This window comes from Melospiza georgiana, chromosome 3 (genome assembly GCF_028018845.1).
Source record: "Melospiza georgiana isolate bMelGeo1 chromosome 3, bMelGeo1.pri, whole genome shotgun sequence".
Taxonomy (NCBI): domain Eukaryota; kingdom Metazoa; phylum Chordata; class Aves; order Passeriformes; family Passerellidae; genus Melospiza; species Melospiza georgiana.
Genome location: NC_080432.1, coordinates 34,230,109 through 34,256,554, shown reverse-complemented (window position 1 = coordinate 34,256,554; position 26,446 = coordinate 34,230,109). Strand labels below are relative to the sequence as shown.

Genomic DNA, 26,446 nt, shown 5'->3' with positions numbered 1-26,446 from the left:
AAGTGTTTTCAAAACACGATTTTTGAGCATGTTTGAAGTCTATCCATTCAGTCCTATGGAAAAACATTAGGAGCCTGGATCCTCCCTGTGGATTTTCAATGTCTAGGGCAAATTTCACTGAAAATTTAGGCTCATATTTGCTTATTCTTTTCCCTGTTTGAGTGTAGGAATTGATCATAAAGCCTGCCCTCAAAAATATAAACCATGATTTTATGACTTCCTTTACTAACCACACCATCATTTATTTCCACCTCAGTTTTTCTTTATGTGGTGATGTGATGGATTTTTTTTCCTGAAAAGCCTACATTGTGGACTTGGATATGTCATGTCTAATATTTTTGTCCTTTAAATGGTGAATTTGATTAATGATTGCAGGCGGCAACCCAGGCTCTGAACTCCACAGTCTGCTCACTGCCTTCTCATTGAGTTTTCTAGGAACTTTCTTTTTCCATGCCTCTCTCATACAGAATTGACATTTACCAGTGGCCTGAGCTCCTACGCCTGGGGTGCCTGTGGGAGGGAGGATGCAAGGCAGAGTAAGACCTCACTCTAGTCATGGCTTTCACAGAATTATGTTGGAAAAGACCTCTCAAGTCCAATTCACGACTGAGCACCACCCCATCAACTAAAGCAAGGCACCAAGTGCCACATCTAGTCTATCCTTAAACACCTCTGGGGATGGTGACTCCACCACCTCCCTGAAGAGTCCATTCCAATGTCTGATCACCCTTTCTGTGATGGAATTCATCCTGAGGTTCAACCTCCCCTGCTACAGCCTGAGGCTGTGGCCTTTTGTCCTGTCACTCGTTGTGAGACCGACCCGCACCTGGCTGCGCCCTCCTTTCAGGGAGTTGCAAGAGCCATAAGGTCACCCCTGAGCCTCCTTTTCTCCAGGGTAAACCCCCCTCTCCCTCAGCTGCTCCTCACAGGACTTGCGCTCCCAGATCCTTCACCAGCCCCCTTGCCCTTCTCCTTATTTTAGGCGGGGGTCACTGGCGGCTCCCCGTTCCTTTAGACGACAACACAGGTGCCGCGGCTCCCGCGCCCCGGGCGTGACGCGGCTCCCGGGGCGGGGGCCCCGCCGGCCCCTTCCGGGCTCGTCTGCCCGCGGGCGCTGCCGGCTCCTCCCGCCGCAGCCGGCCCGGCCCCGCCTCCCGCACCGGCCGCGTTCCGACACCGCTCCGCGGCCTGTGGGCCCGCGCCGGCCCCTCTCCTCCCGCCGCTGCTGCCATGGCCTCTTCCGCCCCCGGCCGGGCCTGAGCGCCGGGAGCCGTGCGGCCGCAGCCCGCCCGGCCGCCGACCCTGCCCCGGCCGCCGCTGGGCGATCCCCCGCCGCCTCCTTCCCCGCCGCCTTCGCCGGGCTCCGCCGCTGCTTCCCCCGACCTCGAGGTCCCGGTGGGAGGCGGCGGGGGGCGCCGGCTGGAGCAGGCGGTGGGGAAGATGGCGGGGAACGGCGGCGGCTTCGCCGGCGCCGGGAGCGGGGAGATCATCCAGCTCAACGTGGGCGGCACCAGGTGAGCGGCCGTGCCGGGCCGGCGGCGGGCGAGGGGCGAGCGAGGGGCAGCGCCCAGCGGCCCTGCCGGGCCCGCCCGGCCCTGGCGAGGTTCGGCCGACCCGGCCCGGCAGGGCGGCGGTGCCGGCCCGCCTGGGACTGCCCCGCGGGGCTCTGCGCGCTGGCGCTGCCCCGGCACGGCCGGGATGAGCCTTCCCCCAGCACTCTGCGGGGCCGGGGGTAGCCGAGGCGGACGCGGGGTTGGCAGCTCGGCGTGGTGTCTGCCCGCGGTGCCAGGGCAGCCTGCTCTACATACACATTAGAGACTCCCGGAATCCTGCTTCTTCAGGGATAGAAGCTTTGCCCTGCTGTCACATGCGTAGGCTGCTAGTGAGCAGTCTGTGTAGCAGCCTCAGACTAAAATATTAAAATCGCTGATACGATGCCGCTGGTATCAACGAGAATAAAGAGCTGTATTGTTTTCAAATGTGCGCTGGAAGTGTGGAAGCTGGCAGATGTAGAGGTTTGGCAGGCTGAGGCAGAGAATTGTGGGACAGCTGTAGTCAGAATCTGCGTGATAAACAGTGCAAACATTCCTGTCAAAATGCTCAGGCATGAAATCATTCAGATCACTGTAGCTCGTGGAAACTGAAGTTATGTGTTTTCCCAAGTAGTTGCTTGGAGCACAACGTGGAGACGGCTATAAGTAGTAAGAACTACTACTGCTATTTTAAGAATTTTCTTGCATTACTCAGAGCATGGACTCGATCTTTTAACTAAATTGTGTGCTGCAGCCTTTCTTAAACTGGAATGCCATAGAAACCCATGCAGAATTTCTTTGCTTTAGTAAGACATTAAGAACCTGGTTCAGCCCAGAGAAACTCCTTGTAACCTGCACAGGCGAAACTCACCTGTAATGATTCTTTCAGGATAACTTTGATGTAGGCTTGGACCAGATTTCATGTTATGCTGCATAAGGTTCTTCAGTGAACTCTGTATCTGAAATTACAGGCCAGTTTAACTTTTAGGATTTTATTACCTGTGTAATCTTAAAGCTGCTTTCCTTATTAAATGCCTCTGCAGAGAAGAGAGAATTATGGAAAGGCAGTAATCAGGGAAGAAATGCACACTCTCAGAAGGCTTGCCTACGCAGAGAGGTGGGAAGAATGAGGCAAATTAGTCAACATTTGGATGTATGCAGTAGGAAATGTGTGCATGGATATTCCCCCTTTAATAGAGAGACTGTACTGTAGTACTCCTGTGTGAGAAGTTTTGGTCTTTTGCAAGCTCAGCTTCCCTTGTAGTGCCCATGTCCTTTGGAAACTACACCTGAGCCGTGTTTTTCAGTTTGCAAGGGCAGGTGACTCTTAGCTGATAGTGGAGTGGAAGATGTGCACAGCCAGGGGGTGAGAGCAGGGTACTCTACACATTTCCTCCTCTTCAGTAGTTCTCATTACTCCCACTAGAAACCTGAAGCTCTTAGTGCTGTTTGTAGAATTGTATGAGAGGAGGAAATGAGCACTCCCCTCTGTTTCTGACACAAGTTATACTTTGGAGCAGCTTTTCCATGCTCAGACACGAGGTCCCTGCTGCTCCCTGGGACGGTCAGGACTTCTCTCGTGTGTGTGATGGCTCCGTCACTTCCCGGTCACAACTTCAGTGAATTCCTTTACTGAGAACAAAAGTCTCTTGCCAGTTAATGTTCACAGAAATTATTGTATCAATTTGGGTGAATTATTTTGACTCTGTATCTCTCTCTGGTTATAATGTAACTCTACAAGGAAAATAGACTTTGAAAATGGTTGTTTTGTAGCTTTCACTTGTCACGTCTGTTTCCAGTTGCCTATATTTTCTTTCAAATAACTTTAAGCTTTCATATGCTAAGGGTCTTTTGAGGATTTTGCCCTGGGTTTTCCTAGTTTTCCTTATAAGAGGCCTGTCTGACCGCTGCATGGAGCTGCAGATACACTGATGCATGTAAATGTTGCTGGCTGAGCTTCTTTCTGCATCTGGAAAGGAGGACTCTGGTTGTTTACATAGACTAATGCCTATGGATTAAAAGTTCTAAAGTATATGTTAGTATGAGCTATTGCTTACTAAACTGGTACCATAGTGCTAAATTATAGACAGGAAATCCTGGGGCTGTCTGAACACACTGATAAAATTGAAAGAGGATGATGGTGATGCTGCACCAATCCTTATAGAAACAAGTAATATCTGGATTAATTCTGGATAAAATTAATATAATTCATTGTTTTCACATGCTATAATATCGTTTAATGTATCATCCCTTACTCTTAGACAGAGTTAGTGACCTGTATTACTGATAAGAAAAGCTGAGCAAAAGTACTTAGAAGTATATTAGAGAAGTGTTTTTTATTTTTTTTTTCAGAAAAGGCTTTGTGCATGCTTGTGCTTAGAACACTGACACTGTAGCTTTTCTTTAAAGAACAGATTTGCCATTGTTAAGTTTGCAGTGAGCAAATGCACAATCCATGTTTTATATAGTTCCACACAGCCTCTGTGTTTCTGCCTCTTTTGAGGCATAAAGTAATGGGGATGGGGTTTCTTTACTTCCCCCCCTCCAATAAACCTGGAAAATACTAGCAGTGAAAATTATATGAATTATGACTAAGTATTTTCATTCAAAAAATATTTTGTATTTTGTAATCCTGTACTAAATGGCAAGTTGCAATGGAATTTTACTTTTGCATATCCTTTTTGTTTTCCATTAATGAAGAGGTCACCAGAGGTTTCTTAGTCTCAGCACTAGCAATAGGATGTGTACAGCCAGAGAGTGATGCAGAGCATGAGCTCATTGTCCAATCTGCCAGTTCAGTTGTCTTCCTTCATGTTAAATCCAGACCCAGAAGTAGTATAAAACAATCCATAGTTATTTATTATGTAAAGTATTGTCTGGCATCATAAGTAATATTATCATTTGTATTATTTCACAATATGACTCAGAGTCAAATTTTTTTTTTCTTTTAACAGTTATTGTTATTGCCCCTCCCTCCTCCCCAAGAGAGGCCCAAATACCAAAACGGCAAATAATTCATGTTCCTATAAAATATTAACTTGAAGCTCACTGTAGTCTTTTGCAGTGCATAATGTAGCACCCTTTCAGTCCTAAGTAAGAGCAGCAGAGTAGTGTGCAGTTTTTGACAAATAAAGCACACTGATGATAAATATATATTTTACTGTTAGGGTTTTGTGTGTGGAGCAGTGTTTGGGTTTTGTGGAAGGTTTTTTGCAAGCATTAATGTTGAAGTGCGGGAACCAGGAAATACAGGATGTTTGGGACAGTGTGTTACAAACATATAAGGAATGTTACTTTTGTGGTCTCCAGATGGTCCTGCTTCATGCTTAAGGACAATCTGTGCAAAGAATCTGCAACTTCTGACTTGTTGCAGGTATTTTAACCATCTCAAACTTCCCAAACCTGTTTGATATTAGCTTTGTAGGACAAATCAAGGAATTTTAGATAAAGCAGTCTTGCTTCCAATTTTGCAGTTGATTCTGAACTTATAACTTTGTTTTCATAGGTTCAGCACATCAAGACAAACACTGATGTGGATTCCAGACTCATTTTTTTCCAGGTATTTGTAATATATCATCACATTCAACAAACACAAATGAAGTCATTAAAAAAAAAATGTTCTCAGTTCTTAATTTATGTTGTAAATCGTATTAATGCTTTCCCCCCCCATCTCAAGCAATGGGACAGATTAATTTGAAGTAAGCTATTACCCAAGAGGCATCTTTTTGCTTGAATGTAGCCATGGCAGCTCCTCATATGTGCTGAGGAGCTGTCATTTTATCATTTTTAGATGGAGTATTGTGGAAATAACTTCCAGTTCTGCAGGAAAGGGACATGCCACTGGCTGTGACTCTGTTTCTAATTGTAATCTTACTGGCCATATGCATTAGCAGTGCCTTTAACATTTTTGGTTTGGTTTGGGTTTTTTTTGAGTTATTGCTCTACTCTGAGTTACCTCAAAGTTTTGAGGGTTTTAACTTGTGATGCAGAATCTGTTGAATTATTGAACATCCTCTATTTACATCAGTGCCATTACTAGTTCTGCAGGTTTGTATTTTGTTCTGCAGCTGCTGTACCTCTATCACCCCAGTTAATCCTAAAGCCACAGAGGAAGACCTTAATGCTGGCAAATTTTCTTCCTTACATTTAATTTTTATATTCTGGATGTCTTTCCCAATAAAAGCCTAGCAGCTGACATATGCAACATTTCCTGTTCCTATTTTGCTGAAATTTTCAGATAAATGAAATGCCAGGGAAATGTCACCTTCTTTGAGGCATGCAAGGAAAGAACAAGGAGGAATTTCATGCTACTCCCCAGTCTCTCAACACAAAATATGCTAAGGAGGTTGTTCTGAAAGTTATCCAATACTGAAAAATCTCAGATAATTGTCATCCAGAATTAAATGAAAGCTGATGGTGTGGGTGTCCATCTTACCTGCAAAATGAGATTTTGACATTGTGTTTTATATGGGTCTGGAGAAAAAGTACTTTGATCTCATGGGAGAATAACTTTGAAGCAGAATTGTATAAAAATGAACTCATGCCACTTTTGTCCAGCAAGTCCTTACAGACTGGGTTGTTTACTCATCATTTTTTTACTTCAGCAGCTTTTACCAATTTAACTAGATTTTAACAAACTACACAGCCCTCTAAGGGCCTGGGAAAACTTTTTCATCCTTTCAGGCTAAGCCTTGTGTCTGTTTTCTTTGGAGATCTGAAGGTCATTATGGTGCAGCTTTGAGACTTTCCTTAGGTGTGCATACACTTCTCCTTTGTCCAGGAGAGATATTTCACTCCTCCAGCATTCTGGCTGTTTTGTTTGCTCTGATAAAGTCTGTTACCAAAAACTAACCAAGGAGAGCTAACTGACCCAGAGTGTTCCTACCCTATGATTGTGTCAGTACATTTCTGGGGGACATCTAATGAAGGTTTCCTGTTTTTCAGTTTGCTGAGCGGAAGAATTTCAACACTAAAGGATGAAACTGGTGCTGTGAGTAATGAACATGCTGTAACTCATTTATTCAGTGTTATGCTTTTGGTTAGGTTCTCTCCTAAAGCATTTTCTCTGTGGAATTACACTGCCTGAGTCAGGCTAAACTTTCATTGAAAATGAGTGACACCTCTGGCTTTCTTGCTTCTCATCTTTGTTTCAAGCTGAGGGAAACTGAACAATGTTCAGACTTCTACGCTAATTATGCATTATGTAGGTAATGCAGAAACAGCAACTCTGCTTTTCTTAAACAGAGCTAATGCCAATTGCTGTATTGCAGTGAGGTGTGATTTTCATTAGACAGGTATTGCATGTGTAGTTGAGTAACGCAACATGGAAATGTCACTTTTTTTTTGGCAAAAACATGTAACCATGGCCATTTCAGTCTGTGGGTGATATTCTTAAACAGGAAACTATAGTTACAGTATTCTCTTTGCACAATAGTAAGGCACACAAGTACTTTGCTAAAAATGTAAAGGTAGTTTTGATGGTTACTGAATTTAAAAAAGTCAAAACCTGTCTTGAGATCTTATTACAGTTACTGCATATTGAACACATGCTAGAAAGTGAAAGCATCCATTGTCCTTTGTGGAGACTAGAGCCTAAATAACAGATTTATATATATATATGCAACAGTGTTTGTATAGATGTCCTATAGGAAAGTTCAATGAGTGGACAGTAGAATAATGAGAACAAAGAAGATGCTCAAAAACTCTGAGTTTTGTTTGTCTACTCACTTTCTCATCTTCAACTCCTCTTTCCCACATTGAGCGTAAAATAGCACTTTAGCTGATGGTTGCTCCATAACAGTACTCAAGGACAGAAATTTTTCTTTGCAGATATTTATTGATCGAGATCCAGCAGCATTTGCACCCATTTTAAATTTTCTTCGCACAAAGGAGTTAGATTTACGGTAAGAAGTGCATTTCAATCCAAAGTGTGTCTTCAAGTGATGAATATTTCATCTTGCTCATCTAGTTGGGTGCATGGTATGTGGTTCAGCTCCCTCACAGAAGTTGGGCCAGGCCTAGAGTATATGTATGTTGTGGTGGAAGCAGAAATGGTGACATTCTGTTTTGTTAGTAGATTCTTGTAATGTAGACCACTTCTTGCAGTATATTTCTTTATTGTTTCTGTATCTTTATTTTAATGAAAATTGAGTCAAATTAAGATCGCTGTAAAATCTCAAGCATCAACAGGATGAATGCATTTTGTGGTAATTCTATAAACTGTTAGGTAGCTTGACATTTAGATTTGTAATATCCTGTTGTATGCAAGCATTTGTATTCAAAGTATTGGCTCACTTTGTTCATGTTGGTTTTTGGTTTTTTTCCTATTTCTGTAGGGGAGTGAGTATTAATGTTCTCAGGCATGAAGCTGAATTCTATGGAATCACTCCTTTAGGTAACTTTTTTTTTCTCAATTTGGGCTCATCTTATAATTATTATTGTCTACTGACAAATCCTGGGCAGTTGTGACCCTGAAGATTTTCAGAGTAAAAGTTTTTGAAAATGGAAGGATATTTGAGATAATGTAATGTTTTCAAGGGAGTGAAAGCTGTGATCATATCTGGGTTTCTTCCTTAGTGAGAAGATTGCTACTCTGTGAAGAACTGGAACGCTCATCATGCGGCAGTGTCCTTTTTCATGGCTACCTACCTCCTCCAGGTATTCTTGTAGTCATGGTCTGCTGTTGCTTGCTGTCACTTGTGATCTCTGTGCTGTAACAAACAGCATGTTTAGAATACTGGGCAGGGGGTGTGGCAGGCTGTATTTGGTTGTAGGCTAGAGCAGAGGTTCTTCAGGAGCCTTTCAGTTTAATGTCATCAGCATGGGGTGCTTTCTTCTTTCTGAACATAAAGTACCTTGGGTGTCCTATTGCCTAGTGACAAATCACCACTAGTGAGTTTTCCTTCACCAACATGAGTACTTGTTAGACTTTTGAAATTCTCTGTAGAGATGAACGCATTTCATGTATTAACCAGGAGTCTAAAGGATATCTTGCCAATTACTGACAAGTTTTCTGAAGATAATTCCTTAGATGATGCATGTCAACATAGATAGCAACAGCATTTCCTGTCTCAGTGTTACAATATTGCCTGTTTCTTGTAGCAGATAAATTTTCATCGAAATGCACACATGTTAACGCTGTATTTCTAAAGTGAACTAACATCTGTTATATTGCTGACGTTTAAAGAGGAACACAAACCATTTTTTTTTTTGATAGGCATTCCCAGCCGTAAGATAAATAATACCACTGGGCCACCACCGACTGACATCAGAACGGGCCAGAGTGAGAGTGAGATGCATGGAGGTGGTGTCCAGCCTACGCTTGCTGGTACGGGGGAAGGTACAGTCCGACTAGGTGAGGAGTGGCAGTTTTAAAACCAAAGCAAATTGCAAAGATGCTTGTCTCTGGGAAAAAAGAACTGTGTGGCTGATTTAAATCTGCTATTCTGTGTTTGCCTGGTTAAAATTGCTGAATATATAGTTAATATATACTGAATATACAGTATTGAAGGCTCACTGCTTCACAGTCCAGGTGCGAGGCTTGAGAGAAAGGCAAATCAAAGTTCTTCATGCAGTCTTAGCATGGCCCCTTAGACAAATGCCTTATACTGTACTAAAACCATAATAAAAACCAGAGTGGCCACGGTCTCTTTGGTCTTTTTTCAGGACCTAATTCCTGCTCTTCTACCTCTTCCTTGTTCTTGGTGCCTCACTTGCCCTGAAAGAGTCAAGTTTTTAGAGTAAAGGTAGTCTGCACAGAAAAATTGTAAGTGAGATAGACCTGAATTCTGTCATTTTCCAGCTTTTGACTTTGCAAGCAAAATGATGCTGTTAAAAGTGCCGTATTTCTGTCATAAACCTCTAAATCATAGCAGTGTTAGGAAAATCTACACTATGTTAAAGGCAAATCTATGTAATATGAAAGGATATGAATTGCTGATTCTTAGTGAGCTGCTAGAGGTTTGCAAGCAGGCAGCCCTGGGTAAAAGGAGGTATAAGGTGCATTCCTCAAGCATTAGTTCTGTAGCATACCAAGGCTGTGAGGAGCAATACTGCGAACTAGAATCTTGCTGAAAATGATTCTTGAAAATTTAATTATCAAAGTTTCTGTTGCACATCCTAGCAGAGAGCTCTATCCCGCTAGAGATGTCTCTGCTCATCTAATACTTGTCACTTGCCTAACGTCAGCTTTGCTGTTTTCAGGATTTCCTGTGGACCCACGCAAAGTCCTAATAGTAGCTGGTCACCACAATTGGATAGTAGCTGCCTATGCCCATTTTGCTGTTTGCTACAGGTAGGAATAGAGTTGCCTGTCAGTTTACAGGAAGCTAAAAAAATCATTATTATTGGCTAAGAGCAAAGCAAAATGCTTACTCTGAAATAGCAGTAGATAAATGCATTCAGTCTCATCCTACAAATATGAGTTGCTGCTTGTTTTTTGGTGAAAATAAAAAGCTTGATAGGAACTCAAAGTTTCCTTTGATGTCAGTATTGATACTGTTGGAAAAGTTGCAAATTGACTGCGATACAACTGTTTTAAAGCAGACCTTTCCGTTGAAAATTAATTTAAAAAGTTTTCCTGCTGTGAGTTTGGAAACAGTCTGTGATGTTACACTGTCAAGGGAGCTGAAACAGTTAATGAATTTTTGCTACATAATTTTGCTACCTTGTCTTTAGCTTTTTTTAGCTGAGCAGATGTGTTAAACACTTGCTACTTCACTTGGATGGCTTAAAAATTTCGTCAATGTCTAGAAAACAAACTGTTTTTTTATTAAGATCAGGTGAAGATAAGCAGCACCTCCACATTACGGAAGCTGTCTTTAGTTCACATCTCATAGTCTTGATTTAATTGGTAGCTGTCTTTTGGATGGAAAGTAATGTTTTAACAAGAACGGTTGCCCAGACCAATCTAACATGGCTGTCATACTGTGGTTCAGAAAAAGAGGGGAGAAGACTGTAATGTCAACAGCTTCTTTCTGCTCACTGCCAAGCTAAAGCCATATTTGCTGCTTATTCACTCTCTAGAATATTAACTCAGTTCCTTAAACTTTGTAACTTTAATCACATCTAACTTACATCCACCACTGCAACTCTTTTTGGCTTTAATTTGTATTAAATGTGTATTCCTTGCTCTGCTTAATGTTTTTTTTCTGACAGAGAAAGAGGCAATTATTGGCAATTGGTTTTGTGCTAATTGTCCCCTTTTTAGGATTTTATCTCTTGACTGTTTTCCTTGGTTGCTAGCTCCCTTTTGAAAGATTCTGCCTCTTTCCTGCTAGGTAAACTACTTAACAAGACTTTTTGCCATTGAAATTATGTCATTAGTGATGCTTTTGATTAACCATGTCAGACTGGAATGGCTGGTGAGAGAGGGTGCAAGTCAACATGCCAGTTTAATGTGCTGCTTTTCTTCTCAGAGACTCAAGGTAGCAGTCTTGTATTCTTTTTGTCTTCCAAAACTTGAAGGAGCTCTAGGAATACAGTGGTGGAATTTTCCCTTCTTCGTTCTTCTAGATCAAAGTACAGGGCATCTTAAAGATATTTTTTTAAAATTTTGAAGTATGAAAAAAGTCTTTTAAAATTTGATCATAAGGTTTGCAATAATGTCTTGGTTGCATTCAAAGTCTTGTTACTGCAATTCTGCTCTTAAATCTATTCATTACAACTTCTGCATGTTGCATGGTGGATGCTTCAGCTCCAGGCAGGATGCAACACTGAAGTGAAATAATGGCAACACTGCTAAAAAGTACACATATCTTTTTGCTTTTAATTTTCTATAACTTGACTGCAGAGATCTAGTCTGCTTTAGCTCCATTGCAGAGTATCTAAATTATTGCCTGAATTTAAGTAAGATAAATTGTGCCTACACTATGTAAGTCTTAAAAATGCACAGGGAAGTTATTGTCTAAAAATAAAGCTCGCAGTCAATTCAGTATTATCTGCTTACAGTACACCATAAATAGAAAATGTGTCTGGAGAGGAGAGTTTTATGCTAAAGCATGATTTGATTTCTTGCATGATGTATAAGGAGATTAACAGAGTTTTCTTCTAAAGTCTTACACTGAACATCATTATCTAGTGTTTGTTAGCCCAAGCTTTTGGCTTCATCTTGTAACTTTCATATCAGATGTGCTTATGTTAAGAACAAGCCCAGTAACTGCAAAGCACTGAAATAATATGCAATATCAGACTTCAAAATGGTGGAAAATGCAGCTCTTGTAGACTGTAGTTCTTCACTAGAATTGGAAGTTTATGGCTTAGACTGTAAGACTGAGTCATCCACACTGGTTCAGGATTAGCCTGGGCTATCTATTCCTGAGTCTCTGACATTTGCTCCTGTTCTCCCCTTTGCCCTTCCAGAATCAAAGAGTCATCTGGGTGGCAGCAGGTGTTCACCAGTCCCTATCTGGACTGGACCATTGAGCGGGTGGCTCTCAATGCCAAGGTGGTTGGAGGACCTCATGGAGACAAGGACAAGATGGTTGCTGTTGCCTCGGAGAGTAGCATTATCTTGTGGAGCATTCAAGATGGTGGTAGTGGCAGTGAAATTGGTACCTATCATTACCTGGTTTGTTTTTTCTTTTGTGCGTGTTTCTAATTAGAAGGAAGTCTGAGACCTTGTTCTGAGGTATGTGTGATTTCTGGTGTTCAGTATTCACTTTCACAGATTGACAAAACAAGCTATAGTGCAGCAACCTGTTAGAGTGTTTTAACTTCCTTCAGTTCTGCACCAGGAATCCTGTCTCAAAGTCAGAGATGGAGAATAAAAGAGCACTGAGTAACCAATACTTACTGTTCAGTTTGAGGATTTGTGTATAAATTCAAATTAAGAGTTTAAGTTTTCCCTAGACTTGCATTTGAACTAGGCCATAACACAAAGGAACTAAGCTTTGGAGGTAGAAACCTATAGATACAAAGTGATTTTGCTCTTTCCTTTGTGTTATTAAAGACACATTTTTACATAGAGATGACAAAAATACTTCAGTTCTCTGTCAAATGTGGTTCATAAATGGAGTGTGGAAGATGAAAATTTCTTGAGTTTATAACTTGGGTGTCAGGATAAGAAAAAAGCCCACACTATTCCTTTAAGCATACAGGAATTACTGCTTATACACCTTGGCACTGAAGGACACACAATTGTACGCTTTAGAAACAGCAAGAAGACATTTCCTGAAGTAAATATTCCCTGGTATTATCTGAAGGCTTGTCTGAGTCATTGCTGTTCAAATATAGGGCAAATTTGGGAGACACTGAAAGGAACAGGATTTGGAACTTCCTCTAGCCTAATCCCTGGTGTTTGAATAGCCACTGCTATGCCAGTAATGTCTGTTTCCTCTGGCACTGGATACTGCTAACAAAGTGTGACAGCAGTCTGGTTATGTGAGCACTTTTCTCTGAAACTTAATGCTGAGGTAATTTATTATTAGATGTATTTCCAGAGTTGAAGCCTTGAGAATTATAGTAGCTATAAATTAAAGCCAAAATTACCAATTTCAAGTTTTGACCTATGTGTCTTTAAAGAAGAGCTCATTTGACAGATTCTCAGGCAATTTCCAGCTATGTTAATGGGTGTTGCATTTTTTTTCCCTGCATGAATGTGTGAAAACACTAAGTCACATTTGAAGATGGGGAAAGGCAAAGGTCTTGTATCAGCTGTGTACTGCTCTTTTACTTGTGACTCTTAGAGTTCTTGTATATAATCATGGTCAGCAAAATGGAAAAGGAGATTCCGTTGTATTTTTTAAAAAAATACAAAAGTTGTGTCTAAGAGTTGAATATGAAATTATCTCTAATAAATGCAGTGAGTAATTATCAGATCTGAGAAGCCTTTTCTTTTCCTTTGCTCCCTTTGACTGAATCTTAAGGACAGGGAAGATTTGGTGTGACAGCTGTACTCCTGAAACAGGCATTGCTTTAAGCACTCTGCCATTACATTCCTCCTGCATTTTCTGGTTTCATTAGCTGCTTGTGGTACCTTGGGATTTGCAGTAAGATACAAGAAGCAGCATCTTGGATTTTTTTAAAATCGAGTGCAAAGAGACACAAAAAACCATAAGTGGATTTTTAGTTCAAATAAAAACTCTAAAATATGCCAGTATCATAAAGTTCTGATAGCTTAGACCATGACTGAAAATGGCAGCAAAACTGAAGCAAGGACTTTTGCTAACCAGGCTATACTGCATTCAAGTGACCCTGTGAAACAGAGTAATTCCACTTGGGGCTTGAGGAGGGGGGAAGCAGACAGAAAGTGCCTGCAGGATGAAATTCCCAGTCAGACTGACATTGACCAAAATGTACTGCTGTTCATGTGGATAATAGGTCATGTTGATTGGTTTAAAAAAAATGCTTGTGTTTAATAGTTGTAACTTGAATGTAGCTGTTTTGTTTCCTTGTGGAGAAAAATGCTCACAGTGCTGGTTTGTGTTAGAGATACAGTGCATTGCTGTCATCTTGTGAAAGAAACTACTTGTTCCAAACAGTTGCTGGAGCCTGGCAACACCATCCCCAGCAAATTGTGTGGGCTGGCAGCTCTGTGATAGAGCTCTCCCAGAGCGCTTTCTTCCCTTTCCATATTACTTACATAAGACACTGCTGCTGGCTTGCTGCTGTAAGCACTATTTTACTGAGAGGGACCCTTAGGACAAGAGGCTGTCATTACACATAGTGTTGTCTCCCCTGTGGACAAGTCTCAAGATTGTTGAGCCTAAGCAGGACTGACACTTCAAATTCCTCCAGACCATTCAAGCTGTCTTCCTTGATTTCCTTGAACCTCGTCCTTCTCTGGAGTAATCAATTCTAGTTGTTTCTGTGGATTTTTTAGTACTGCCTTTTTCATGTGCCCTGTACTGCTGAATCTTATCTGCATTGAATGATTGTATTGTGCCCTGGAAAATAGTTTAGCACCATAATTAGAACAACTTCCTCGGATTCCTTCTTGGGTGTTACAGAGGGCTGATTCTTGTGTGGGAATGACAGTCTGTTCATTTGAATTTGTCCTAAACAATGTTGAGGAATTTTCCAGCTATTGGATACTCTTGTTTGGACAATATCTATCTGCTACAGTTAAGGTATATTAGTGAGAAATAATATAAATATATAGAGTGAGCAGGATGCAATAGGAAATCTGTGAATGAAGCTTGACACTTTGGTGTTGTAATGTATCCCCAGTATTTTTGTACTTACAAGGCAGAAAAACATAGCCTAGAAGTATTTACAAACCAAGTTAATTACAGGGCCAGTTTGCTGGACTTCATAGCTGGCAAACTTGGAAATTACCTCAGACCTTTTGAGTATGCTGTAACTTTTAAATGCATGGCCAATAAGTAGTACAAAATGTGGTATGCTATCCAAGTTCACAGTTCAGTTAAACTTATTCATGTGGGATCTATGATGAGACTTGGAAGCTCTAAAGAAAGGATCAATTTTGTGAAAGGCCTCAGATGTCAGGGTCAACTACAACCGCAGCCATCAATGCCTGTCAAGAGCTGCACTGTGCTGATTTTTATTAAGTGAAATGTTCTTGATGACGCATTTCCCTTACTTGGAAGGCCAGCATTTATTTGCTGGTAAGTTTTATCTTCCAAATTTGAATAGTATGTGATGATTGGAAACTTCTTCCCTGTGTAGCTTCAAGTTTTAAGAGCCTGTTAGCCTGTACTCTCTGCTTATGGACTGCAACCAAATAATGGATCTGGGAACGAAAAGAAAGTAGGCTTTTGCACGCTGCTTATTTTTCTGAGTTCAAGTATTTGTACTAAAAGAGAAATTAGAATGTATTCAAATATGATCACATTTGAGTTGTTCAGTCTTTTCCAAAGAATAAGGCTGAAGTCTTGTCATATTTAATTCCTGAAATCCATTTTCAAAATATTTTTACTTGGCTGGACTTACCAAAAAACCATCATCAAGAATTTGTAATATTTTAACAGGTAATTGCAAACCAGTATGTCACAAATTTGCAAAACCCATTATATTACTGCTTCTTAAATGATGCTTCATAGTCACAGCTAAATTAAAACCCACAAAACAACAAAAATTTCTGTTTGCTGTAATATAGTTTTTTAATTTATTTTAAAGCCATTGGAGAACTTGATGGCTGTAGAAAAATGTTTGTAAATTTTATAAGGGCTTTTTAGCTTATCTTGCCTCTTTTCTCCTTTCCAAACAATGATGGTATTAGCAGAGATGGCATCACAATACCATTCATTGGAACCCAGTTTGCTGCATGCATGGTGTCTCACCTAGCACACTGCAAACCCAGTTTTGGCTGTTCTTTACTTGCTACTGGAATAAATGTGATTTGATAATAATGGAAAGATTCCATTGTTACTGTGCTTTTCTCTTTATTTTAGATGAGCTTCACAGCCTCTTCATTTTTTGCAGGAGTGTTCAGTCTTGGAGTGCCTGTAGATGCTCTCTTCTTCATTGGCAACCAGTTGGTGGCTACAAGCCATACAGGGAAAGTTGGAGTGTGGAATGCTGTGACTCAGCACTGGCAGGTCTGTTCAATGTTCCACATCACTTTTTACACTTTTGCCTCTCCAGTAAAAGGAGAATAAAATCATTTAAAAGTGTGTGGGAAATACTAATCACAGGGGTTTCAGCCCAAGCTTGTGTTATGGAGTTTATCACCTGGGCATTGTGCCTGTGAGCAGAATGTTGCCTTGTTTGGTGTTGCTAAGAAGCATGCTTTTTAGGCTTTCAAATGAAAGGATGTGGCGTGGTTTGGAGTAATAAATGTCAAGTACTAGTGTATTTAAACTTCTTTATGGATTACTAACTTTGTAAACAGTTCATTAGCATCATAGGAAATAAAATTGTGGGGATGTGTGACAGCAATTTCTGGACCATCTGAAAGAAAACAAGAAGGCAGTTTGGTATCTGGGGATCTTCAAAGCTGCTTTACAATAGGAGGCTCTTTGTCTACAGAAATACATGACTATACTTAATGATGCCTGTCTTGTGTGTGGATGCTTCTGGCTGCATCCTGTTGTCAGAATGCACATTAAATAGAGAGATCCATGGAGTCAGTATGAGTATGAGAAACAGCCCAGCATGCAAATAACAAAGCTTGTAATGCAGCTGGATGTATGCCTGTATGGCACAAAACCTGGATGCACTGAAAATCCCAAAAATGTCTTGCAAATCTCGAGAGGCAGAACTGGCCTGAGGCTGCTGCACTGTTTGCTGACTGAGTTCTGATTTGACCCTTAAGTGACAGTACTGGTAACAAATAACATAGATAAAAGGTGTGGGATAACTCTGCTTCTGCATCAGAGACAGAGAGATTAGTATGGCCTTGAATAAAACAAAACATTATTTAAAGTTCTACTGATGCCTTTGAAATTTTCTGTTAAGGAACAACTTAATGCTATGTGGCAAGCTCGTGTTTAACAGTATTTTCTAAAGGAGCAAGTCGTAAGAAAAAACCCTGCTGTCCCATTCATCATCTTTGTTTTTGGGGAAGCCACAGAAATCTTTCTGATCACCTGAATAGTTTCTTAGTTTGACTGACTATTCCTTTGGTGAAAGCATTTCTTATTGGAGAGGAAGAAATCTTTGAGAGGCTTATATACCAGTCTATATTGTCTATATATATATACCGGTTTATATTGTCTATAAAACATTTTGGATGTTTTTTTTCAAGAGGCTGAGAATATCTCCGTTTTTAAACAAACAAACAAAGTCAACCAAACACAAAACTAACAAAACCCACTCACACAAAACCAACAAACAAAAATCCCAAAACAATACAATTTCAAGGTGCTTTCTGTATCTTGGGCTCTTTTGCTAGTAAAAAAAAACCAACCCACAAATGTCTTCCTGTAGATTTTAATATCCCTTTAGAACACATTTTTTCTTGAAGAACCCCATAAAGATGTAAAGTGGCAGGGTTAATATTGAAATTCCTAATGAGAATATCTGATATTTAACTGACTGCTTTCCATGAGTTGTCCACAGCTCTGGACTTAGGACTTACTTCCTTCAGTGAGAGAGGTTTTTGTAGAACAGTGTGCTGATGCTCCATTTCAGAACAACAACTTCATCTTCTTTCAGGCTGATGTCTTTCTAAGTTCTACCTTTATTTGTGCAAATCTATTCTTACTTATGTGGTGATCTCTGATGTATTACACCCTGAAGATGTAATTTTGATCTCTGCATCTCATTGGTTCTTGCATCTTCTTCCCTTCTTGGAGATTTTAGCAGACTACTGGGGTGGCTTCTCTAATACTTATTCCTCTGGCAGAGTTCAGTTGCATGCTAAAAGGAGGAGGAGGAGGGTGTGGGTGCTAGATACATTAGTAATAGAATTCTTAGGAAAGGAGAGCTTAAAGGAAGCAGAATATAAAGTGTTATAGAGTAAGAGGCAACATAAAGCAGTAGAGTGGCACAGAAAATCCTACTAGGCAAAGTGATGATTCTCACTGGCCATGCTTTACCAGTGACTGTTGTACAGGATTGCTCTCATGTTGTTTCCTAATGAAAGTTCATATCTTGGCAGATGGCAGCTGCTGAATCATCTCTAGTGTTCCTATCTAGGAACACTAAGCATTTCTTTCTGCTGCAGAAGGAAAGAAGATAAAACGTTCTAGGGGCTTACAGACCATCCTTAAGTTAGGAAGGGGTACTGTTTTAGAGTCCAAGCTCTTTGAGATGTGAGGAAGTTTCTTTGGTTGGTTTGTTTTGCTTTTATCCGGCTGATTCATTGTAAATATTTTGCAAATTATTTTTCAAGTCTCTATAGCAATTGGAAGGCTGATGCTGGTCATAGAGAAATGAAGACTTGGGCTGAAATGTCCATTAATTAGAATTCAAGGTCTATTAAGTTAACTGACTGAAACATAGAGTACAGAACAAGTACCATGACACTGTGCATGTTTGACTGCTTTGGATAAAATGGCTTTTGGCTTTTTCCTCCTCAGGGCTGAAGCAAAAAAAAAAAATGTTTGAAATAGGACACTGGACCTAGGAGAAGCTAAACTTTTTCTTTGCTTGAAATCTCTGTCCCACTTGGAGGAATAAGCACTCCTTTTAATCCTAGAGGGTAAAGAAAGGGCACATGTAATCCCTACCTTCAGTTGTAGATCAGTAGGTAAAATATGGCAGGGCTGTCTTCCAGTTTGCTTGGTGTCATTGTGTGTTGGAAGTGAGAAACTGTAATGGAACAAGAATTTTTACCCCTCATTTTATATCTGCTAGAGGCAGAGATTTCCATAGTTTGGCAGAGGGATAAAACTTGGGATAAAAGAAGGCATAGAGTGGTAACATCTAGTTCCTTGGTCCAGAAATCTCTTAAGGACTTGTCAGAAATGGAAGAAGGGAGAGGACAGAAAGGGTGAAACACACTCACTGGCATATGGAAAAAAAATCTACTTTTGAAGACATGGTGCAGCTCTCAAAGCTGTGTTCCTTCACACAGAGAAGGATCTTCCAGAGCAGTTGTGCTGATTTGTCTGCTGAGCTCCAGGACTTCATATCCAGTTTGGTAGAGGAATACTTCAAGAATGCCATTGTGCATGCAAGTGTGTGCACAATGGCTTCAGTCCAGTTCCAAATTCAGATGATGTTCAACAAAATACACCAAAAATGTATGAAAACTGAGGAAGTAACAACCTAAAGTCTTGATTTATTATTTTTCCTTTCTATTTGTGCTAGGTTCAGGATGTTGTTCCTATCACAAGCTATGATACTGCTGGGTCTTTCCTGCTGCTGGGCTGTAACAATGGTTCTATCTACTATATAGGTAAGAAATGGGAGCAAGGTGGAATAAAAAGGAGGTGCTACTGTTTTTTGTCACACTCTTTAGTTGACTTAAGTTGCATCAGAACAACTCAGTCTAATGAGAGTAAACGTCTCCTCCCCACAGACATGCAGAAGTTCCCACTTCGAATGAAAGACAATGATCTTCTTGTGACAGAATTGTACCATGATCCCTCCAATGATGCTATAACAGCTCTCAGTGTCTACCTCACACCTAAAACAAGTCAGTATTCTACCACTGTCTCTTCACTGAGAGTTTGTTAGAAATGTGCTTTTCTGTTTTCTAAATGGACTTTTCCTATTTCCTTTTCTGTGATGCTTAGCAGGATTAAAGGTAGGCCTTGACATAAACAAAGAATTTTTCTTCATTTATCATCTCCAAATGAATGATGAACACTAGGCACAGCTGTTTTCCCTTACACCTGTAATCTGTAAAAATAGGTACATACACTTACATGTATTCCTATATTAATGCTTGTGCCTAATGTATCTTGGTAGGTTTTAAGCTTTTTGCACCAGAGAGGCACTTAGGTTATGAATTGTATTTGCTGAAATAGTTTGTGCTGGACTGGGCAAGGGAGAGACACAACCCTGCTGTTGTGTCTGACTTTATAACCAATAAGCTAAGAAACATTTCCATATGCGGCTTGATGATGCTTTTTTAAATTATGGTGCAGTTATCTTTTAAATTAAAAAGAGAAACAATAGCAACAACAAAAACCCAAAGCAAAGTAAAACTCAAAAGAGCCCTGACTGGGAGAAAGTGGTTACTTTCACATAATAATATGGATACCACAGTGACTTTTTAAATTGTAATTCTTTCTGTTTTGCTTTGCTTTCCCATTTGCCTCCAACTAAAGCAGAAAAATAAATGTTACATGGCACCTATAGACCATATCACTGTGAGGAGTGCCAAAACATCTGACTATATGACTTTATCCATTCTTCTTTCACGAGGGAGGAGAGAATGGGAAAAGAAGCTTTTGTTAAGACACTGTTGAAGCATGTAGTATGGAATCAAACAAACCTGAGGTCATTTTAGTGGCAAAGTGTTTATGGGAAAATAATGAGTAAACAGTGTTTAAAAAACATAGCTTTCTTTCTGTGGAAGCTTGGAAATACTGTTTTCTGCTGTCTCCTTCCCTGGCCCCCAATAAGCCTAGCTTTTATTCCTGGGGGAACAACTGTGCTCTTGCTTGTTGTAGGTGTAAGTGGCAATTGGATTGAGATTGCATATGGCACCAGCTCTGGAGCAGTGAGGGTGATTGTGCAGCACCCTGAGACAGTCGGGTCTGGCCCTCAGCTCTTTCAGACCTTCACGGTTCATCGAAGCCCTGTCACGAAGATCATGCTCTCAGAGAAACACCTCGTGTCAGGTAATGTGTGCACAGATGGGTACTGGTGCTTCTCCCTCCTCCTGAGCAATGCAGTGTTTGTATGCTGTGCTCTATAACCTGCATCATTCCCACATGTGACAGAAATGAGTTGGACAGATCTGGGGATAAGGCAAGGGCTAGATTTGCTTGGATCCTCTTTCTTAAAGTAAGCTTCCTTCAAAGCTTTTAGCAGCTGAAAGGACCAAGTTTTATTTGACCACATACTAGAACAACTCACTCTTTCATTTGTGTCTTATTCCAAGGTTGCCATTTGTAGAAATAAAAGGGCTTGTAAACAAATGTATCTATGTCAAGTTTTATTGTTTGTGTGCAGGTCCTTCAGCACTAGTTTTTTTTTTAACAGCCTTTACGGAGCTTTCAGAGCTGCAGCAAAATATGCACCATCTCCTCCTGGGCCCTAGAAAAAGCCTTCCTGTGACTTCAAAGGGCTCTGTTGTTGACTCTGTTTCTTTTCTCTGCAGTCTCCCAGTGTCTGTTGTGCTATTCTTCTTGTCCTGGTCTTATGCTTAGGAACATGTCTTACTTGCAGAGAAGATGCAAGTAAGACACGTTCCTGAGCATAATCAATCCTTCCTCTGTAAAAATCTATTTCATCTAGAATCCAGCAGCCAGGGCATGGCAGAGAACTGGTTTACATCTTGCTGCTATCCCGTTATTTTAAAAAAAGGATCAGGAGCATGGTATCTGATTATACTGCAAATAAACAGCCCAGAGGTCATCTGCTCCCCTGCAAGTTGCTGCTAAACCCTCAGTACCAGGAGAGGGCACACCTCTATGTACAAAACTGAGCTAATGAATTAATTCAAGGGAATAGGGCTGTTGTGTGAGGAGGGTTCTGCTGCCAGGCTGCTGTCATGACATCTTGTCCTAGCATCTGCACACAGGGGACTGAAAGGGGCTGTAGGATGCTAGACCAGACCTTAGTCTAGTGTTGTGCCTATCTCAGTTTTTTGAATTTCTGAGTAAAGAAACAAAACTATTAGAAAACAGGACATCAGCAAGAATTTGTAGAGTGTTAGAAAATTGTCTGGAGATGCTGTGTGACCTCACATTTACTAAATTGTTGATCACACAGTCTTGAAATACTATCCATATAGATGATTATTAGAAAAGTTTATCTGAATGTTTTGTCATCCCTTGTAAATGCCCATCTTTTCCTTTCTAGTTTGTGCTGATAACAACCATGTCCGGACATGGACTGTGACTCGGTTCCGGGGTATGATTTCCACTCAGCCAGGCTCAACCCCTCTTGCATCATTCAAAATCTTATCCCTGGAGGAAGCAGAGAGTCATGGCAGTTACTGCTCTGGAAATGACATTGGTAGGATGTCTCTGGTTTGTGCTGTGCCTGTACCTTCACTAGTCATAGAATGGTTTAACAGACCTTCAGCCCTATAACATGCAAGATGATGGGTGTAAGCTCTCATACACTGCTCTCCCTTTGAAATGATGGCAAGGATCTGTAAGATTCACTTGGAGTTATTATTTAGGCTGTAGAGAGTGAGTACACTTACTCTGAATGACAGAAAAAGAGACAAAAAAGTCTTTAGAACACAGACACTATACCTCTCCCTTGAACAAACCGATGTAGCATTTCAGTTCTGATTTAACTAGAAAATGAGAGAAAGCACAGGAGACTGTATTAAGCAGATGAGCATAGCAAACATTTGGTCTACTGCAAATTCTAGTTCACTGTTCAGCTGGAGTTAAACAAAGCATGGAAAAAATTCTTAAATGACTTTGAAGTGGTGACAAAGTTCACTGAAGCCTTGCAACTGCAGAGGCAAAGAGTGTTAGCACTTGCTGTAGCAAGGTATACTGAAGGAATTTGTGTTGGTAAATATGGGTAGACAGGTAGTTTAGATTCCTTGGTGGTCTGAGCCTTGGAAATGAACCTTTGATGAATAGGGTGCCCTCTGAACACAGGCTGGGATCAGTTGCAAGAAATCTGATTAAGCCTTTAGACATGTAGGAGCTGCAAAATAACAAATTACTTACTGTTATTATAGAGACCTAATGTAGGGTTTGTGCTAACATAGTAATTCCTCCAGGAACACACAGCAAACTTAAAAATGCGTGTCCCTTAAAAGAACAAAAACTGATTTGGATCTGTAGAGACTGCTAACCAGTGGATGGCTTTTGCTAGCTACTGGTCATCTTTGGCTTCCTGCTCTTGATACTTTAAAATTGCAGTGGTCATACTCATATGAGTTCTGAAGACCTTTTTGGGGAAAAAGTTGAGGGGACTGAAACAAACAAGTGATCTTTCCTTTTTTTTCCTCTAGGACCCTTTGGTGAACGTGATGACCAGCAGGTGTTTATCCAAAAAGTTGTTCCCATTACGAATAAGCTGTTTGTAAGGCTGTCTTCAACTGGGAAAAGGTACATCCATGTTTTAAGTGGGAAAGAGTCAAGACTAGGCCTGTTCAGGTGGTGATGTCTCCCTGCTCCATGCTGAGTGTGTGCAGTTGCACATAACAGTCTTCTACTATGCTTGACAGCTCTGGCTGAGCTCTGTGTGTGTGCCAGTAACAGAACTGTTACTTAACGATTACTATAACCTCAAAGGCTTTTTGAGAAATCTGATATCAGAGACTCAATTCATGATGGAGCTCACAAAACAAACATTTCTGTGCCTCTACAGAATATGTGACTCTCAGCCATGGTACCATGCTAACATTTGATTTCAAAACTAATGCTGAAATTGCTGATGGCAGGGATTATGCTGCTCACAAATGGACTTCTCTCTTTTTTTGCACTTGGCCTTGAAGATATTAAAACCTTTACAATGGAGGTCCTGTTTTCTAGGTCACCTATTCAATTATTTTCTTAGGCTTGACTTCATAATATTCTACTAACATTGCTGCCAACATAGTAAAAAAAATGTCAAATCCACAGCTGCTTTTCTTCCTGTTAGGCTAGGAAGATGACAAGAGATCAGAAAATGACAATGCATCTCAGTTCTATGCTTCATTTTTGCAAATCTTGCGTAATAACTTTGAATCTGGATGAAAACATTAATGCCTCAACACTATGACTTATTTTGGCACTGCTTGGGTGAAAAGTTCACTACAAAGGGCCAGTAAAACAAACTACCCAGAGCATAAGCAGCTTAGTTTTGGGAGTCCTTTTCTTCTCATCACTCCTCATAAGCTTCTAAAATAAAGGGGAAAAAAGCAATAGAGGTCTGCCATCACAACTGAAATTGCAATTGTGATATGACAAAAGTTATCTTTATAGATAACATCTACATTATAGATATATCATCTTTGGACTTTCTTGTATATCTTTTTGTATAACTGTTGTGGTTAAATGGACTGTTTCTGCAGGTTAGTTTCCTAGAGTGTCTAGCATATGAAGGGGCTGCTTTCTCTCATTATTGAGAGAGCCTTAGCTTTCTTATCATTGCAAATAGCAAATAGACATAGAACATGTGGGGGCTGCCTAATAAACAAGCAGTAAGAGTGCAGATGGACTGTGGGTGGGAAGGGATTGTCTGCAGCTGAGCAGTGTGCCAGTCATGCAGGGGAAGGGAAGGAATTTCATCTGGAGAAAAGGTCTTTTTCTGATGACAAGTTTGGTGCCTTCTCAGACCAGTACTGACTTCAGTTGCCAAATTCTGCCAGGTGCAATTGTTCAGGTAATTTGGGATTTCTCTTCCTGTAGGATCTGTGAGATCCAGGCAGTTGACTGCACTACCATCTCATCGTTTACTGTGCGAGAATGCGAAGGATCCAGCAGGATGGGCTCCCGGCCACGCCGCTACCTCTTCACTGGACATTCCAATGGCAGCATCCAGATGTGGGACCTGACCACAGCTATGGACATGGTTAATAAGAGTGAAGACAAAGGTAAGTTGTGTTATGCCAGGACTGTGGTGTGGTTCTTTTTCGTGTCCTCAGATGTGCCTGACTGCAGTAAATGGACTTGGCCTCTAAGAGCTCTCTCTCTTGCAGATGTTGGCGGCCCCACAGAGGAAGAGCTGCTCAAGCTGCTTGACCAGTGTGACTTGAGTACATCTCGCTGTGCCACACCCAACATCAGTCCTGCCACCTCAGTTGTTCAGCCAAACCGGCTTCGGGAATCTAATTCCAGGTAAGTCACCAAGGGTGGCACTGGCCACAGACACCGAAGGTTTTGCTTTTCAGGTAGGCAAACAGGTTTGGTGAATTGAAGGCTGTAGCTAAGCCTCTGAATTCATGCCCTAAGTAGCTTAAACTACACACACATACTCCTTGGTTTCTACTGCTTTGTATGCATGCAGACTGAAGTATTCTCTGAGAATCTGAAGTGATCTGGAAGCCTTTGTGTGGTGGCTGTGATAAGTGTATTGCTAGTGTAGTGGTAATTGCAGTGGTAGGTGGGAGCAATGGTGTGCAGAAGCACTGGCTGCTGTTCTCAGCCTAACATCTGCTCTTCTTGTGTTTTCTGAAGCCTCCAATTGCAGCACCATGAAACAATCCACGAAACGGCCACGTATGGCTCTGTGAGGCCATACAGAGAAAGCCCCCTCTTGGCAAGAGCAAGGCGGACAGAGAGCTTTCACAGCTACCGGGACTTCCAGGCCTTTAACTTATCCAGCAAAAGCCCAACAGAAAAGGCAGCTGCTGCAAATGGGAATTCAAGCCAGACAGAGGCCAGGAAGGCATCAGCTGAGGGCAGTGCAGCTGACAGGAAGGCAGTCCAGTCAACAGCACTTGAAGTGCGAGGCACAGGCGTGACAGATGCAGGCGGGTGTTGCAGTACAGAGGTTCACCGCCTGCCAGAGAATTCTCTGGATCTCAAAAGAAGAGGACCAGAAGAAGAGAATGAAACCAAAGCAGAAAGCAAAAAGAAAATGGGATTTGAAGGAGCTGGTTTCCTGGGAAGAAAGAAAGTGCCTCTCCTGGCCTCGGCACCAGTCCTTGCTGAAGGTGGGCCTGAATTACCTGGTGCAGCTTCTCCATCACCTACAAAAACAGCTGCTTCACCACGGCACCGGAAGAATGACTCATCCTGCCAAGACTATGGCTTGTGAAAATGTGTCTGGTGGCTAAAACAAGGTGCAGGTGCCCTCTGGCTGGTAGTAGGCACGATGTTACATGGTGTGGGTTGTTTCCTGAGTGAGATTTTGTTCTCGTATAAATATTCTGTTTTATTCTGTTCAGAATAAAACTTGTAAGGTTATGAGAAAGTTCCTAGCTGCTGCCAAAGCTTTGAAGGGTTGTCCACATCCATGTGTGGCTTTATGTAATGCTCCAAAATGTAGTACGGTACTTGGTCCAAAATATTGTTGTGCATTCTTGCGTAAACGTGGTCAGGCATGTGATATGTTGTCATTATTTTTGTTTTGGGGAGAGGGACAGTGCTAAAGGAAAACTTGGTTGCTGAGCAGAGGATGCCCTTTAGATGCAGCTGCACGTTGCTCTAGAGCACTGCTGCTGTCTTGGGTGGATTTTGCCTAATTCACAGAGCTGCCTCTGTAGTCTTGTTTAATGAATGGGATCCTTGCTCTTTACGCTGCTGTCTGATATCTGAAATGTTTTGTGCAGGTTAAGGAGGAAGCTATCCAAAATAGCATATGATTTTGCCTCTTAGTCCAAATAAATTGTCAGAGGAGTGTTGCTTGTACTTTCTGAAAATGTGTGGTATCAGATGATGGATTTTGCTGATTGTGACTGAGAGAATGCATAAAAATATGCTTGGCAGAATACACACAACTGGCAGTCTCTTGAGGGCTTCCTTGTCACTTTCTCTGGCAAAAGGACAGAGATGAAT

At 41.2% G+C, this 26,446-nt stretch overlaps 1 protein-coding gene across 1 annotated transcript; it reads left to right on the top strand.

Moving 5' to 3' along the window:
• Positions 1-1,324: 1,324 nt before the first annotated feature.
• Positions 1,325-26,399, top strand: KCTD3 (potassium channel tetramerization domain containing 3). The gene is made up of 18 exons (XM_058020187.1): positions 1,325-1,514; positions 5,038-5,091; positions 6,477-6,522; positions 7,362-7,435; positions 7,868-7,926; positions 8,109-8,189; positions 8,749-8,886; positions 9,735-9,825; positions 11,892-12,082; positions 15,915-16,030; positions 19,188-19,275; positions 19,399-19,515; positions 20,498-20,668; positions 21,855-22,010; positions 22,975-23,071; positions 24,356-24,540; positions 24,646-24,784; positions 25,124-26,399. The coding sequence occupies exons 1-18, from the start codon at positions 1,441-1,443 to the stop codon at positions 25,704-25,706; spliced, it is 2,460 nt and encodes an 819-aa protein (XP_057876170.1). The 5' UTR covers positions 1,325-1,440; the 3' UTR covers positions 25,707-26,399.
• Positions 26,400-26,446: the final 47 nt, after the last annotated feature.

Coding starts and splice junctions, on each gene's coding strand:
- KCTD3 (XM_058020187.1), top strand. CDS start 1,441: ATGGCGGGGAACGGCGGCGGCTTCGCCGGCGCCGGGAGCGGGGAGATC. Junction 7,927..8,108: donor CTATGGAATCACTCCTTTAG/GTAACTTTTTTT, acceptor TTTCTTCCTTAG/TGAGAAGATTGCTACTCTGT. Junction 24,785..25,123: donor CTTCGGGAATCTAATTCCAG/GTAAGTCACCAA, acceptor TGTTTTCTGAAG/CCTCCAATTGCAGCACCATG.